Raw genomic sequence first — 16,679 nt, 5'->3', positions numbered from 1 at the left:
CCTTTCAAAGGAAACCTGGGTCACATGTTTGTTCTTACTGTCAGTTATGAGCAGATGGACGTCATCCTTATGTGTGTCCACTCTGGAGATCCAGGACTTAGCTAACCTAGCTTAGCACAAAGACACGAGGGAGGGGAAACTTACATGGAAATATTTCTCCACATTAAATCTCATTATTGTCCTGATGTTCTGTGTTCGCTACTGTTACTTAAAAGTAACTTGTTAGATTACTTTTGTGTTACCACAAATGAACCCCCTCTGCGCCTCGTTCCACATGTGTGTTATATCATCAGGACGGCGTGTCGCCTGCTGTACGTCTACCTTTGAATGTATCGACTCTATCGTCTCTGCTTCGCCTCGTTTACGGCCCATAATCTGTAACTCTGCAGCCTGATAACAGGACTGACAGACGCAGTATAACCTTTACAGCTCTTTATGATGCTAACAGTCTGACAGTGAACTGGGCAGAGGCATACAGTATTAGGCACAGCTGTTTCCATGACAACAACACAACACAGGCTCTTAGTCCACCAGTGTTGTGGAGCTGTGTTTAGCTGCAGATGCTTCTTCACGTTAGAAGTCGAGCTCTTCACAGCTGACGAGCACTTCTCCTCCAGACACAGCTAACATTTCACCGTCATGTTGTTCTCGTCCCTTTCACCCAAACATTCAGAATAATGTGAATATTTACACAAAGTAAACGCTGTCCTCTCTGACAGCTCGCTAGCTGAGTTAGCTAGCTACACATGCGCACTGACACAGCTGTGTTTACCTTCTGCTGGCACGCAGCGACCTGCCAAGAAGGAGGAGAGAAACAGAAACAGAGCTCAAGTCACCCAAAAAACAAGATTGATGAAGCAGTTCTCCAGCAGCTCCTGTGTTCTGTGAGGTTAAATTACTGTTTTTATGAATGGAGTCTGGTGTGTTTGAAGAGAGCGATGTAACGTCTGTTTGTGGTTTAAGAAAGCATCTTCCTCTTTAACATCTCTGTGTCTTTGAACAACTTTATCTGAAGTTAACTAATGAACGTTCTCAGGATGCTCTTCAAAACTGCAGCAGGAAAAAAGGAAAATAAAACTGTGGTCGTACTTTGTGCGTCCGGCCCTGTTGCATACTGCCACCAGATACAGTGGGACATCTTGGTATTTTTCAGAGTAATGCATTTATCAGGGCATGCTAAAGTTCTTTCTGGCATCAACGCATGGATTTATTGGCAATCAAACGCAGCCTAGATCTGTTTTTACAATAGACATATTTAAGGCAGCGAGGCTGAGGTCTGAGACCAGCTCTGAAATCTGCTCTTTCTATGAGGTCTCATTTGTGTCTGTTGGCAACAGAAACAGAACAAATGATGCAAAAATAAGACTTAAGTTGTCATCAACTTTTAACTTCTATCAGACTCAGACTTACAGACAGAAACAGACTTTTGTTTTGCTCATTGACGGCGCCATCAACCCAACAATCCTGCCTCTGAGGATCATCACATGACAGATCTGTGACCTCCTCTGTTCTGCGAGTCCACCTGTTATTTCCCCGGTGTGAGCTCACACTAACCTGTAGCCACTGTGACATGAAGTCTAAACCACTATCTCCTCTGTTGTGCTTTCCTGGAAAAATGTGTCCCCCATACTTCCCCTGCAGCTGCGCTCTCTGTCTGCTTTTATTGTTCATAAACTCATAAAACCGCCGTGTTTTTATTCAGAGTGAGCGTGTGATCAGAGCGGCGATGTCAGAATTTACTGCCGGTACTTGCGGAGGTGCTGTGGGTCTGATTCACTGTATTGATCTACCTGCTCAGCGTCTCCTTTTGTATTTAACCCTTTCCTTCTGTTTTGCTCTCTCTGTTGTAGATCTGTCAGAGAAGAAGAGCGACCTGCGGGTCTGTGATGACTCCACCTGTCGATACGGAGGCGTCTGTAGGGAGGACGGAGCTCAACTCAAATGTGTCTGCCAGTTTCAGGTAGGAAAAGATGAAAACACTTTGTTCTCTTCAGTGTTCAACAACATGGTAATACTGTCTGACTCCCTATCTGTGGCATTGAGCTCCAAGCCCATTGGGCCTGACTTCTCTCCTCTAGTCTGGACCAAATGAGCTGAACTGCAGGTCTACAAACAACATCAAGGGTTTTTTTCCTGAACGTCAAAAGCTGGGCTCTATGTGGACATATTTCAGGGGCTAAATGAGATTCACATGAGGAACAAAATGTTTTGGAATTACTCCAGCAGATGTGTTCAGCCTGCAGCAGTGAAACAGGCTGTAATGGTTGCAATATAATCTTTGGGGGCAAGTGTATGTGATCAGAGTGTGTGACAACATTACAGAAAGGATCCCTACAGAGATAGACCTTTTTGTTACAGAGGAAGATGATTGTTTTAACCACAAACAGACGTTACATCGCTCTCTGCACACACACCAGACTCCATTCAGAAAAACAGTGATTTTACCTCACAGGACACAGGAGCTGCTGCTCCACGGATGCCATGATCAGTTAGCTTCTTTGTGTTATTGTGTGATGTTGGTGTTTGAGATAGTTAGTTGGGATCCAACTTGTCTAACAAACAATAAAAGAAACCATCCCTTTGAGGTAGCCGTCGACCAGCATCTGAAAAGTAAAATCAGTGTTTTTATCAATGGAGTCTGGTGTGTGTGCAGAGAGCGATGTAACGTCTGTTTGTGGTTAAAACAATCATCTTCCTCTGTAACAAAAAGGTCTATCTCTGTAGGGATCCTTTCTGTCATGTTGTCACACACTTAGAAGAACAATCTGAGCCTGTCAAGAAGAACTTTTAGAGGACGCACTTTTATTACGCTGCAGCCATTACCGCCTGTTTCAGCGTTACCGACTGAAGCAATCTACTGGTTTTGTACCTATTAGTAATTTAGACTTTAAGTATGTTAAAATAGAGCCATGGTTAAGAAGTCACAGAATTACCCTTAAAGTAGCTTTTAACCAGGAAGTAAATGCTCTATATCCTGGCTGATCTGACTGTATGTGATGGTGCCAGTATCTTTTATCTCTGTGCAGGCTCATAGATCTGCAAGGTTGCTTTAGGCTCTTAACAGTTTACTGCCTGAAGTAATAAAAACAGTACTAAAGTCGACGACTCGAATCATCATTTCAGAGGACCCAGAGCCGACCGGCTTTCTGTCGGTTGAGTCTCTGTACTTTTGTTTTTCAGCTGCATCATTGGATCAAGTCTCAGATTTGCCCTCCAGTTTTTTTTTATCAGTAGTTGAATTAATTGAATCCTCTGAAAGACTAAATAAAGCAGCCTTGGTTAAACATAATTTTTTCTCTTTTGTGTTTGATGCTCCTTCGGGAACCGTGAGCCGAACTGATGCTAACTTTAGATCGCTTTGATTCTCTTAAAGTTTAAGATTTGTACAAATCTTTCATCCTGTTTAAAGACAGCTAATAACTTAGCTTGAAACACTAAGAGTCGTCAGCTGGAGATGTTTACTGTCTGGCTGACAGCTGGCGCTTATGATAACTGATAAATGTGGGTCAGAAATAAAAAAAGAAAGTACTGAAGAGCCAAACATGAAGAAATCCTGAGTCAAGTACAGCCTCAAAGTTGTTCTTAACACATCAGCAAACATAACCAGCCTGCTGCTCGTTCCTCTGATATCATGTGATATGATATTTATTCCTCTCCATGTTGTATTTGTTGAATATTTAGCCTCACATCATAACAGAATAAAAGCAGCAGCAGCAGCATGAAGGGCAAATTCACTACAGAGCTGCAGCTTCAACGCAATAACAAGACACACAGAAAGCGTTTGAAAGTAACCGTAACGCTCTGTGATGTGAAGGCAGAAAGCTGCATTTATTACTCATGTCCACTCAGACCAAACAGAGCGCAGAGCTGTTCAACACCATCAGAGGAGCGTCATGGCCGCCAGAGTCAGACCGCAGCACAGAGAGTCTTCAGTCGAGCACAGACACAAGCATCACTGGAAAATGTGCTTTTTGTCTTCTTTTAAGACCTAGATGTTTCTGATGCCGGTTTTGTCTCCTCCAGAACAGTGATGATTTTAGCCTAGCTTAGCACAAAGACTGGTAGCAAGGGGAAACGCCTAGCATAGCTACATCAAAGGAGGAAATAAAACACTTTCCAACCACTCCAATGTTCAGCGTGAGAGTTCTGTGAAACCTTTAAAGTCGAGGTGAAATGAAAAGTGTCATTTTAATCCCCGGTATTCTTATATCAAAATCCGATCATTTTTCCTTCCAGTAAAACATAATTTCACGCGTGCTTACATAACTTAGCACCAAACAATTTCAACCAATCAATCTGCAACATTTAGCCACAGAGCACCAAGAACGCTCGGTCAGTTAGCTAGCTACTGCGCCGTGGAGAGCGTCTGTCTACGCCCACTTCTCAACGATCAAATCAAATCCCTCTAATGATATGTCCCGCCTGCACGTCCTGTTTCACTCGGAAATATGTCACGATACGGAACGTAGATACTCTCGAAATGCCGTTTCAGCTCGACTTTAGATATCTTGTTACAAAAAAAAGTGTGTCTAGAGGATAAAGTAACCCTGATGATGTCATTATGATGTCATCAGAGTCAAGCTTCTGACTAATGTGGAGTTTAAAGATGTGGCTGTTCACCAGAATGTAAGGCTCTCATGACAAGATTCTGTCAAGCTGCATCATGGGAAATGTAGGATGCCGTATTGTTACAGTTGGACTCGTTGACTTCAATCTTCTCTGACGTTTCATCTCGTCAAGTACAGTCAAAGGCCCAGGATGTTTTTAGCCTAGCAAAGACACTTTACAACCACTCCAAAGTGAAGCGTGAACATTTATTGAGGCCTTTGGAAGATTATCTAAAAAAAAAAACAAGTGTGTGTGTGGAGGAGAAAGTTACCCTGAAGGTAACGTGCAGAGATAGGCCCAGGTTGTTTTTAGCCTAGCTTAGCACAAAGACTGGAAACAGCTAGCCTAGCACCATTGAAAAAAAGAAAACAATACTCCTTTCAACAACAACAAATGTGTTGCACATCAGTGTTTGCAGAGTCGAAACCAACAGCCTGTCTCTGGGCTCAGGGCTTCAGAGATGCTGCGTGGAGTGATTGCTCAGACTCCCAGTGAAGAAACATTTCTGTCTGAATGTTGATTTTTATGAAGATTCTTAATAGTTCTCAACACAGACAAACTGGAGTCTCTTTTTATTGGATGATAGAGTGCATATGTCTTGTAACGCTTCAACAGACACTCACATGATATCATCTAGCAAGTGAGTTTCACTGGAGACAAACATGTCACAGTTTTATGTGTCAACTTTACCCCCGACAAACCCCGTCTGTCTGTTCGGCTGTTTGTTAAGCTAAACGCGGAGGAGACAAACTTAATAAGCAGGCCGACAGGATGATTCTCACTCCCTCAAATCTTTAAAGAGCTTCTCTCGGCTGGAGTCTGGATCTGAAGGAGACAAACTGACAAAAGTGAGCGTGAGCATTTATGATGATGAAAAGCAAAACGAGGCCCTGCTGATTCTAAACCGCGTGTGCGCTCATGGATCTGTCCCTGTGTGCTCCCACATCTGGATGGATCAATGTCATTAATCAATTTCTATAAAGACTTAACAGGAGTTGTTCCTGTCACATGTGCACTTGAACTGTGTGTAGTGTGTACCCTGTTATTTCCTGTCACTTTGAAGTGGTGTTTGCATGTGATAATAAAAATAAGACAGTATAAGCCTAACTCTCACCCTCCCGATGTAGCAAACTTTAACGCAAACCACCATTATTATCTAAACCTAAGCTAGGGCTGCACGATTATGGCCAAAAAGATCATCACGATTATTCATTAATTGTGGGGACTAAATGTTTTTATTGTAGGCGGTCTGAGGCCATGTCCACCCGTACACAGATATATTTCAAATAGCTTTTTCTCTGTGTTTTGGTCTTTCATCCACACACAAACGGCGTGAAGGCGAACGTGAAGACTTTTAGAAACTCCGTTTCCACGGAGACGTGTAGACGGGGTAAACAGCGTTTTTGGCTCGTGACGTCAGGCTGGTATCTCCTTTGTGACACAAATGAGGCGACATTCCCTGTAAAATGACGGACGTGACAAAAACAGTGATGCTTCTAACCTGCTAACAGGAAGTTTTACATGTTTACACAGATATGTTCAGTTACACGTCCAGACTTGTGATTGGCCGCGATTTCCTTTTTCTTCTTCACATGACCGGGTTATATCGCCGCCTGTTGGTGTGCCGTTCTCATGACAGCGTTTCTGTTGTGTTTTTGTGTTTTAGTTCGGACGGGGGATTTCTTTTGACACGGAGGCAAAAACCCAGTTTATAAAATTACCCGTGTCCGTGTAGACATGGCCTAAAAAGGAAAGCGACTGTCAGCCAGGAAAATCTTACAACCGAGTTAGAACCGGAGCCAACCACGGACGTCACACATGCAACACTGTCTGGATATCTGGGATGTGTGCTCCTGCAATTTAATTGGTGATAGATAGAGACTTAACAGACATTTATTTACATGAAAATCTTCCAGATTATCACTCTATCATCACTGGCCTTAAACCTGAAACACCTCCAAACAAGCGCTGACGAGCCGTTTCAGGGGACCAGCTCTTCGTCTTCTGTTCAGACTTTTGACTTAATTTCTCCGACCATCTCTGTTGTTTACTCTTCCTCTCTAAACTGCCGCTGAGAGGTAGGCACTCGTCACATGACATGCCAGCTCCCCCAAAAGAGAAGCTCAAACCTCTCCATCGCCCCCTGGGGGAGCGGCTGTTGGTTTAGGGAGCGCTTGATTTGATCTGCAGCAGAGTTTTCTGCAGGCGGAGCGTTTTAAACATGAATATCGCCGTCAGTCGTGTTTATTTAATCATGAGAAGAAAAAAATCATGATCGGGATTAATACTGGATTAATTGTGCAGGTCTTATCTAACAAAGTAGTTTTGGTTCACTAATCCTGCCAACCCGCGACTTTCACAATTTAACTACGTGTTTATCCAGGACAAACGTTTAGGTAAGAGAATGTGTTGCCTGCCTTTGTTATGGGCACTAATTTAGGAGCAGTGATTCCAAACCTGGGTTCTTTACCTCTAAGGTAACTCAAGAGATGGTATCTATAAAAGGAGTTTACACTACATACTGCAATTATGTGAGAGTGCTTGAGAACTTCTTAACGAGCGAGCACAGGTCGCTTAAAATAAAGGATCAACCGCCTAACTAATGAGCTGGTACTGGTCAAACAGTTCATATAGGTTTTTAACATACCGGATAAATGAAATCTAAATGTACTTGTCGTTCCACCTCTGTCTGTGTGTTTGTGCAGTCTGTGCTGGCTGTGCAGAGGTCACAGGGGTCAGCTCTGCAGGGGATTCCAGCTAAATGATTGATGGCTGTGAGTTAATAGAATATGGATTGCTGAACATTGATATGTGTCCTTGGCAGCTTCAGTTTCTATCTGACAGCAGAGTCAAGTTAATTTGTGTTAACCTTCATGCAGAATAAATGAAAGTGCTGATCCTCCTCCAATCATTTGTAACTCTCCGAACACACGACGTTACATCACTGACAGCTTGTTTTCATTTCACTGCTTTTTAAAAACATTTAAATTACACTGTTATAATTTAACCCCCCGCCTTTGGTATTTTACCTCACTGAGAAATGTCCTATTGATGTGTCCTTGACCTTTGAACTTTCTCATATCACAGGCTACTTTAAAGAGGAATTCCTTTGTTATTAAAGCTAGGCCCTATTTTTACACATTGTTCATTCTTTACAACTAATTGGTACAGAAAGATTAAATGTGTCCAGTAGATGTGTTCATCCTGCAGCAGTGAAACAGGCTGTAATGGCTGCAACATAATCCTAGATGGGTCAAAGGTCGTCCACTAAAAGTTCTTGTTGTTTCCACTGACAGGCTCAGATTGTTATTCTAAGTGTGTGACAACATGACAGAAAGGATCCCTACAGAGATAGACCTTTTGGTTACAGAGGAAGATGATTGTTTTAACCACACACAGACGTTACATCGCTCTCTGCACACACACCAGACTCCATTCATAAAAACACTGATTTTACCTTGATGAATAAGGACGAGGCTGTGATTCCTCTGCCTCGATCTGTCAGCTTTTTTGTGTCATTTTCTGTTTTTCAAATATGTTTTGGATCTGACCTAATCAGTAACACAATAACACAAACAAACCAACGGGTCACAGCAGCGGTAGACAAGCAGAGCACTCTGTTGTTATGCAAGTTTAAATCACTGTTTTTGTGAATGGAGTCTGGTGTGTCTGCAGAGAGCAATGTAACGTCTGTTTGCAGTTAAAACAATCATCTTCCTCTGTAACAAAAAGGTCTATCTCTGTAGGGATCCTTTCTGTCATGTTGTCACACACTTAGAATAACAATCTGAGCCTGTCAGTGGAAACAACAAGAACTTTTAGTGGACGACCTTTGATAAGTTAGTAAAAACTAACAGTTGCAGCTTCTCTCTGCTCACCGCCGCTCTCAGCTGGTTTCCAATCATCACCATCAGGTTCTGAGTTTGACCTCTGAGCAGCGGTCATACTGACACTTAATTAACATTTGATTGTTGTTTGATTTCCAGTGCCACAAACACTACGTCCCTGTGTGCGGCTCAAACGGAGACACCTACCAGAACGAGTGCTACAGGCGACAGGCGTCCTGCAAACAGCAGAGGCTCATCTCCCGGGTGTCCGACGGGCCCTGCTCCGCCGGTGAGTCTGCCAGGAAACACACGGGGTCAGAGCAATGGAGTCCTGAAATAACACTGATTGATTGTCGGCAGGACCGGGGCTCATCAAAACGAGAATTACAGCTCTTCATTTATTGAAATCGACCAGTGGAAGAATATGTGGGGACATCAGTCAGTGGCTGTAAATGTTTCAGTCATTTAAAATAGAGGAAATAATTCAGCTGCTGCTTCATGAAAGGAGACGTAACTTGTCTTCATTCAGTCCGATCGTGTTGTAACGGCTTCTCTTTCTTTAAATGGGAGAGAAGGAATTATGAAGTCCCACAAATGAAGCCAATGCTGCAGTTCCTCTGGTGTCCACTTGAGGCTGTCTCCAGCAGTGAGTCAGTCCCCATAGAGCCCCATGTTAAACTTTACAGCAGAAATAAACATGTTTACAGCCTGGTACAAAAACAGTTTGGGTCTCTAACAAGCCAATGAATTAGCCGCAGGTGTAAATTGTTTACCTTGATGTTTGCCGCCCCCTCGCCCCCTCGCTCCTCTCCAGCTCCACCCTCTCGTCCGATATGGTCGATTCTGGCTCTGGAAAACCAACATGGTGGTCACGCTGGTTACATCCATTATTTATACAGTATATGCTCTCTACACCTCCAGACCTGTGGCGAGGAGGGGCTACATAGCACAAGCTCTGCAGAGAAACAGAGAGAGAGAGAGAGAGAGAGAGAGAGAGATCTTCTGGTACGCCCGTAGCACCTTGTAAGCAGTGCTGATGTCAGCAAGCATGTCGGTCTGGTGAGCTCTGGTGAAGAGCAGCACTAATGTGACCATCAGACCGCAGCACTAATGTGACATCCTGTAGATTAGTCGTGGAACACGAGAAACTGGCGAGTTTTCATTTTGCACTGAGCAACAATAAAGTAACAGCTTGACGTGTTTCATTTTCTTCACTATTGCACGTCCTGCGATGTGACTGTTGGACATGCTCACATTGCAATTGCGTTGGTTAAACGATACATCGTGCAACTGTTCGTAAAAGTATTTCAAATTATCTTTGAAATGTATAAATACTGTCCTACAACTAAAGAGATGTCTTTAGCCTCTCTGATCAATAAATATATGACACATAGGAAGTGTAAGTAATGATAATAATACTTTAAACATTTATTATTATTATTATTATTATTTACTGTGCAGCTGCTCTGCTCTCAGGATCAGGTCAGCTGATCGTCCTGTAATGTGACTGTAAGTGCCTCGCTCATATTTGTAATGATGCTCTCGCTGCAGCGTTTAGCTTCACTGTCGTTATACTTTTAATTGACCGAACACCAAACTCTGAGCTCTCGTCCTCGTTTCCTCTCTGAACTCTGCAGAACGTCATCAGTCTGATTGATTCCAGGGAACGAGCCGGTTAATCAACCACGGATCAATTTTAATTAGGAGCAGTGGATGAGAGCCGTTGAAAATCCTCCCAGAGCTAAATGGTTCTAAAAGTGTAGTCCAGGGACCCTCCAGAGGTCCTTCAGAGGCTTCAGAGGGGACTGCAGTGAGAGATTCAGTTCACTCAGCGGCTCTGTAGTAGAGAGGGAGTGACTCTTCATCATCAGCTAACATCGTAAGAGACACCAGGAAGTGTTAAAGATAAAATCAGCAGCAGACAGAAGCAGCACCATCTCTCCCCGGAGTGTCACCGCAGTGTTAGCCGGGTAAAGAGTTAAACATTTACAGGAGAAGAAGTTACGATTCAAACTTCGTCAAATGCAAAATATCACAATGTTCACGCAGGTAGCGTAAAGCCTTGTCTTCGTTGTAACTTTACAGAGTCGTGCAGTCACAACTGTCGCTGTCGCCAACTCTGCCAATTACTTTTCATTGATTATACAACTTGATTCAGTCGCCGGTCTCGGGGTGCCAAGAGGGCGGCGCCGTGCATTTAACAACCAGGAGATGCAACAAGTTTGGCTGCTTGCTAATTGCAATAGAGTGGACATAGCTGTCCAACCCAGTCTCTCGTGGACCACCGCTCCTCTTGCGACGTTCCCCAATCGGCCGTTCCTTCCACTGTCCCAGCCTCATCTCGTGGCGCTTGGCAAGCTCCCGCACTTCTCACGGCTTTCTGACGGTTTCAGATCATTAGTTGTTTGACGAAGACAAATGATGTAAAGTAATCCTCAAAGCAAAAAAAAAGAGAACGACATCTCATTTGGACTAGCGGATTCTGTCACCGTCATGGCGTTCTTTCCTTCAGCATCCTCACTTCTGTCCCCTCACGTTCCTTACGACAGGTATTCGTCTCCACCACTCACCAATCACAGTCCAGCACCCTGCATAGCATAACAGCCAAATCATAGCGTGGGCGGTACCGTGACACAACTTTTCACAACACATGGAGCACGGAGATTCAGATAAACTTCAAGGCAGCAAGAGGAGGACGTGAGGCTGCTTTTGATTGTGATTTTTTCTGCTAATGTGGGAAACTGATGAGCTGTGTTATAACATGCAGAGAGAGGGGGGACAGTGGATACTGTTGGAAACAGGGGAAGAGAGAGTGGGGATGACACCCGGCAAAGGGCCGAGGGTGGGAGTCGAACTTGCGGCAGCTGTAACGAGGACTGCAGCCTCTGTACATGGGACGTGTGATTTAACTGCTGAGCTTAACCAGCACACCACCTTTAGGAAATCCTGCTGTGCATGAGAAATGGTCAACTTAAACTTCATGAAAATAAAACAAGCATTTCAGGTTGGTAGCACTGGAATAAGCCAGGCTTTAGCCCACATGTTGCTACATACAGTGACACTCAGCGGAGACACATGGACCGGCGCTCCACAGCTGAAACAGAGCAGACATAAGTGGCCAGGCGAGTCAGCATCAGACACACAGTGTGAAAGGGATATTGGCCCGAGGCAGGGTTTATTTCCTAAAACCAACAGGTTTAATATTTCACAGCTGGCTGATCTGCAACCATTAATCAGACCCACGCTGAGGCAGAAACAAAGCGCTAACAGGTTAGCCAATTTTCTCATCATACACCCAGCAGGCTGTCTGGGTTCAGACGTCTCTGCAGGCCAGTCAGGGTTTATGTTCTCATCTCTCTCTGGAGAAATGTGTTGGGGAAACTTGTAGTAACACCAGAGCAGTGCTGGTGGTTGTGCCGGTCATCTCCATCTGCGGGGGCACTGGCCTGATTTCCCAGGAGGCCCCGCCCGACGCTCTGCTCTTATTACCCGTTACACCGGGGATCCGGCTCTGCGATATGCCCTTCGCTTCCCTCACCTCCCTCCTGTCCTCCTGCAATTTCCTCTCCTCCAGATTTATGCTTCCTGTAATTGGAGCGTTCGGCGGCAGCGAGCCGAGGCGACGGCGCAAATACTCAGCTGAGTTTATTTCCCCGGGCAGGAGAGGAAGAGGAAATGCAGCGATTTGGCTTCTTTCATTGAGCACAGTGTGAGGGTTTGGGAGGAAGGGACCACCTGGCCGGGGCCTGATCACAGGTCAGCAGTTTATCTCCAGAGCTGAAGGTCTGAGCGTCCACAGCAGCATGAGGGCACAGGTCTTACTCTTTAAAAGTTGTGTTGTTTGACTTTGCTGGCCTGTTGAAAGAGAGGAAGGACAAAAGGATGAGAGTGAGGCCTGCCGCAGGGAAGAGGATCTTTTTTATTAACCTTGGGCTTCTTACCTCAACTTGGAATGACTCTTTGAGGCTTTTGTTCAAGGATCTTCATTTAGGTGGTGATTGACAGCAGCTCTGACTCTCAGTCGATGAAGTTCTGAAGCCAGACACGGCAGCGTTTGACTTCCAGACGTCTGGAAGATTGAATATTTGCAACATGGTCCTGCGTAACAACTCACTTAAGAAACATGAGATACATTTAGCTTCAGTATTTAGCATGAAAACAGCTTCAGAGTCAGAAACTGTCTGAAGCTGATGGTTGAGGTTATTTCCCTCATCAGAACATCTGCTCGCTTCAGAGGTGTTCGAGGAGAAAGGGGAAGAGTTTCAGTCTTTTCCCTGAAACAAACCTAAACATGTTGTCATTAGTAAAACCACATTATCCACACCCAGGAAGAGTTAGGGCAGAGTTCTACCTGCAGTTAGAAACCAAACTCTTAACACTTAGTCGATAACACGCTGACAGTCATTAATATCTCCGCTCACTCTCCGAACGTTTCTGCCTCCTTTTCCCTGAAAAACAATCTTCATCCTGACTTTGTAGAGCAGTGGAGAAGATAAAGGTGAAATTTAATTGAACAAAGCAGCCGGTGTCCATTTCTTAATGCGAGCAGCCGCGTGCCAGAGACTCCAAACACAGCGTCCATCTCTTAATTCAAGGTTGCTGCACCAAGATTTATAACGTCATAGTCCATTTCCTGATGGAGCTGCAGAGCTGAGCCAACAAGCCTCCAGGACGTCCGTTTAAACCTGCTGCTGTACCGACGCTGTGTTACTCTGTAGTTACAGTATCATACAGGAGATCAGCAGAGAGAGGAGACGTACCGCTCTGTCCACAGGGGGCGCTCTAACACATGTACAGGACAAGATCAGCAGAGATAGGAGACGTACCACTCTACAGGGGGCGCCAAAATGCACACCTACTAAAAGTTCCTCACGAGGAGGAGCTTTACCATAAAGACGAGTTTGCGAATGAGGCATGCCTTTGTTCACAAATCCCATCCAAATCAGCTTAGCCTAAACTTTTAACATGATTGTTTAGAGAGGCTTTTTAAACAGGAAATAAAGAAACATAAAGTGGACAGAGCGTTTTTAAAAGTGAAAACCTGCATTCTTTTGTAATGTCCAGCAGGGGGCGACTCCACTGGTTGCAAAGAGAGATGTCTGATTGCATAGAATTCTATAAAAAAAATGAGTCTACTTCTCTTGATTTATTACCTCAGGTACTAAAAGGCTGCCTGCTGTTGCCAAATTAAGGGCTCTGTCCTAGGTCCTCTTCTGTTTTGTACCTTGCACAGACTGTAGACTCCATGTCCCAAAAGTGAGGTCAAAACTGTCTTAAACAGAAATTCTTCTAATGTCCAGCAGGGGACAACTGCTCTGGATTCAAAAGAAGTCTGATTATATAGAAGTCTATGAGAAAACGGTCGTACTCTCCTGATTTATTCCCTCAGTAAACATTTTCTAAACGTGTTTATGGTCTCAGTTTCTAGTTTTAAGTCTTCTTCAGCACAGCGTGATGTTCATTTAGTCACTGATGCTCCCATTCAGAGTCACACAGACCAGGAAGAGGGGGGAGGGTTTAGGGCGGGGCTACCTGTGAAGTCACGACCAAGGCGACCTGTCACCCTGTCGTCCAACATGACGAAGGCCAAGATGCCGAAGATGAGGCCTCAAAACTGCCATCCAATTTCTGACGCTTTGATTCATGTTTCATGGTGGTTCATAGAAACATGGCTGACAGTTGTTGTGTCTCTTGTGTCTTCACAGATCCTGGTTCCGGTTCGGGAGACGGAGACGGTGAGTGTTGTCGGGGTTTCTGTACCTTCTTTGGGCTTTGTAAAGATTTAATTTCCTGCTTCACTTTAGTCCAATGAAAGTCAAACACAAATCAATCACAGTCGAGTCTCTTTCCAGTAACTGCTTGTGTTGTGAAGAAACCGATCACTGCTGACGTGTGGCTGAAAAGAGCCTGAATGCAACGTTAGAGGATCTTTTTTTATTCTTCTTCTGTGTATCTTTTTGTATCCCCCCGTCCCTTGTTGAATATTAACTCCTGTAGTAAAGGCTGTATGGAGGTTTCGCTCTTCATTAACTCCTCCCTGATGAGCACTTTGATGTTTTCGGTCTCGTTGGAGTCAAGCTAAAAGGCCTCGGCGCTGCCAAATCCGGCAACAGAGACGTTTTGCGACCATCTGTGAGCACCGACCACAGTGTTGGTTGTTTAATATGGCTGCTTGGGGGGGTTTAATTGGAGGCGGCCTCCGGAGAGACGATATCTCCACCATCTGTGTGGGGGAGGAGCTGGTGATTCCCCTGCAGGCGATAGACCGGTCCAGCCACAGAGATAAATAATTAAACCTGACTGTAGCTCTCGTCTCTGTTTGTCTTTTACTCTCCAAACATGTACACACCTGTCAGCTACAGAAAACACATCCACCTGTGAAAATGTTTCCCCCGAGGAAAAGGGAGCATGTGAGATTTCATAAAAATGTTTCTAACAGGTTTTAGACGTCTTGATAAAAGCTCTGTGCGTATATAATTTGGTTTGTGCTGATAGAGTGTGAAACATCACTTAATTCAGGATGTTAAAGAGTCATGTTTCATTTTTAATTAATATGTACTGATGAATTTACAAAGCTTCCTTAAACAAATGGAATATTTTAATTCTCTCAGTCAGTTGATTTGATTTCACAACTAATAAACAACCATCAAGTCATGGAGTGGAAAGAGTGTCATAGTGAGCTCGGGGTGGCTGCTGGGGGCCAACGCACAACTTTCACCGAGGAGGCCGTGGATCAAGTCCTGTGTAAAGTGAAAAGTCTGAGTATTTGTTTCAACCTGTTAACCCGTTAAGAGGAAGAAAACAGACCTTTAGATATCCTAAATAAAACCTTGAAAAGGCTGATTAAAGGTTACCTTCAAACAGCCCCTGAAGGGTATATTAAAAAGCTGCTAATGCTATTTAAAACAGCAGCTGAAGCGTACCTTTATATTTATGCTCGAGGGTACCTTAAAGCAACAGCTAAAGGATACTTTGAAACAGCAGCAAAGACATTTAACATTATGCAAAAGGAAATCTGAAAAGAAATGCTAATTGGGTACTCTTAGACAGCAGCTTAAGGCTACCTTAAAGATATAATCCCGAAGATTTCAGTTTCGTGCTCTTTGGTGCACCTACTGGTGAAAAAGGGAATTACGGTTGTTTGTTCAGCCATAGTAGATTACTGTTTACTCGCAACACTTGCAGAGAGCGGAAAAGCAGCCGCTTAGCTCCGCCTACCCTCTCTGGCAGACCAAACACTGCTGGCTGATGGAAAACGCGTCACTAACTGGGCGGCGCCACAGACACCCAGTCCATATTAATACTATATACTGCAAATGCAAAGGCTTCCATCAGCGGGCCTTAGGCTCAGTCACCATTGTGTTACCTCATTCAGATAGAGAGAGAGACTTACAGACATTTATTTACATGAACATCTTCCAGATTATTGCTTTTAAACAGAAGCTAAAGGGTACCCATAAAAAACAGCTAAAGGCTACCTTCAAACAGCAACTGAGGAAGCAAACCAAGCACTGTGCATTTTGGTTTGTTAACGGGTGCTGACACTGGCAGAGACAGACACACAGCCAGGCGGTGAGATGAGCAGAGGACAGACATGGGGGAGCGACGAGGAAATAGAAATATGGGCTGACCAAACTATTTCACAAATGCTTGTGGAAACGCACAAAAACACGGAGGTATTTAAACTGTTCAGTGAGAAACTAAAGGAGACTGAACTGATCGAGCTGTGGAACAATGTCGGGTAAAAGTAACTCAGACAACAAAACATGAAAGTCTGTGATCGTGTTCAGTGTGATCGATCAGTGTGCTCTCCCTCTTTGTTTACTTCAGGGAGGTTTCATACGTGGAAATTCTGACCAATCAGAGAGCAGTTTCCACACGCATCAAAACTTTCGGTCCGCTGGTAAAAGCTGCCGTTTGAACACAAACCAAACTCCAGGCAAAATGCAACTTTGTAACAATTTGGTGTTTGATTCGGACCGAACAAACAGACTTTAGGTGTGACAGCAGCCTACAAGGTACCTGAATACAGCAGCTATTGGGTACCTTAAAACAGCAGCTACAAGCTACCTTGAAACGGTGGCTAAAGGGAACAGATAAAATGATGCTAAAGGATATCTTGAAACATCTGCTAAAAGGTATCCTAAAAAGCAGCTTACAGGTACCTTAAAATTGATGCCAATGGGCTGAACCTCGAAGGTAATACAGACGCTCCAGGGACCCTTAAAATGGATGCTAACAGGG

At 44.2% G+C, this 16,679-nt stretch overlaps 1 protein-coding gene across 2 annotated transcripts in view; it reads left to right on the top strand.

Annotated features, from left to right (window-relative positions):
• The window catches only part of tmeff1a (transmembrane protein with EGF-like and two follistatin-like domains 1a), a 75,263-nt gene that overhangs the window by 25,903 nt on the left and 32,681 nt on the right, over positions 1–16,679 (top strand). For both annotated transcript variants that reach the window (XM_069685483.1, XM_069685482.1), the window contains exons 2-4: positions 1,851–1,960; positions 8,595–8,724; positions 14,141–14,170. In XM_069685483.1, the coding sequence (XP_069541584.1) occupies positions 1,851–1,960; positions 8,595–8,724; positions 14,141–14,170 (270 nt within the window). The remainder of the gene's footprint in view (positions 1–1,850; positions 1,961–8,594; positions 8,725–14,140; positions 14,171–16,679) is intronic.

Source organism: Semicossyphus pulcher, unplaced genomic scaffold (assembly GCF_022749685.1).
Source record: "Semicossyphus pulcher isolate SPU_LCO1_2020_fin unplaced genomic scaffold, fSemPul1.0.p SCAF_7, whole genome shotgun sequence".
Classification (NCBI taxonomy): Eukaryota; Metazoa; Chordata; class Actinopteri; order Labriformes; family Labridae; genus Semicossyphus; species Semicossyphus pulcher.
Note: the sequence above shows the minus strand (reverse complement) of the source record. Positions and strands in the feature narration are given on the sequence as shown.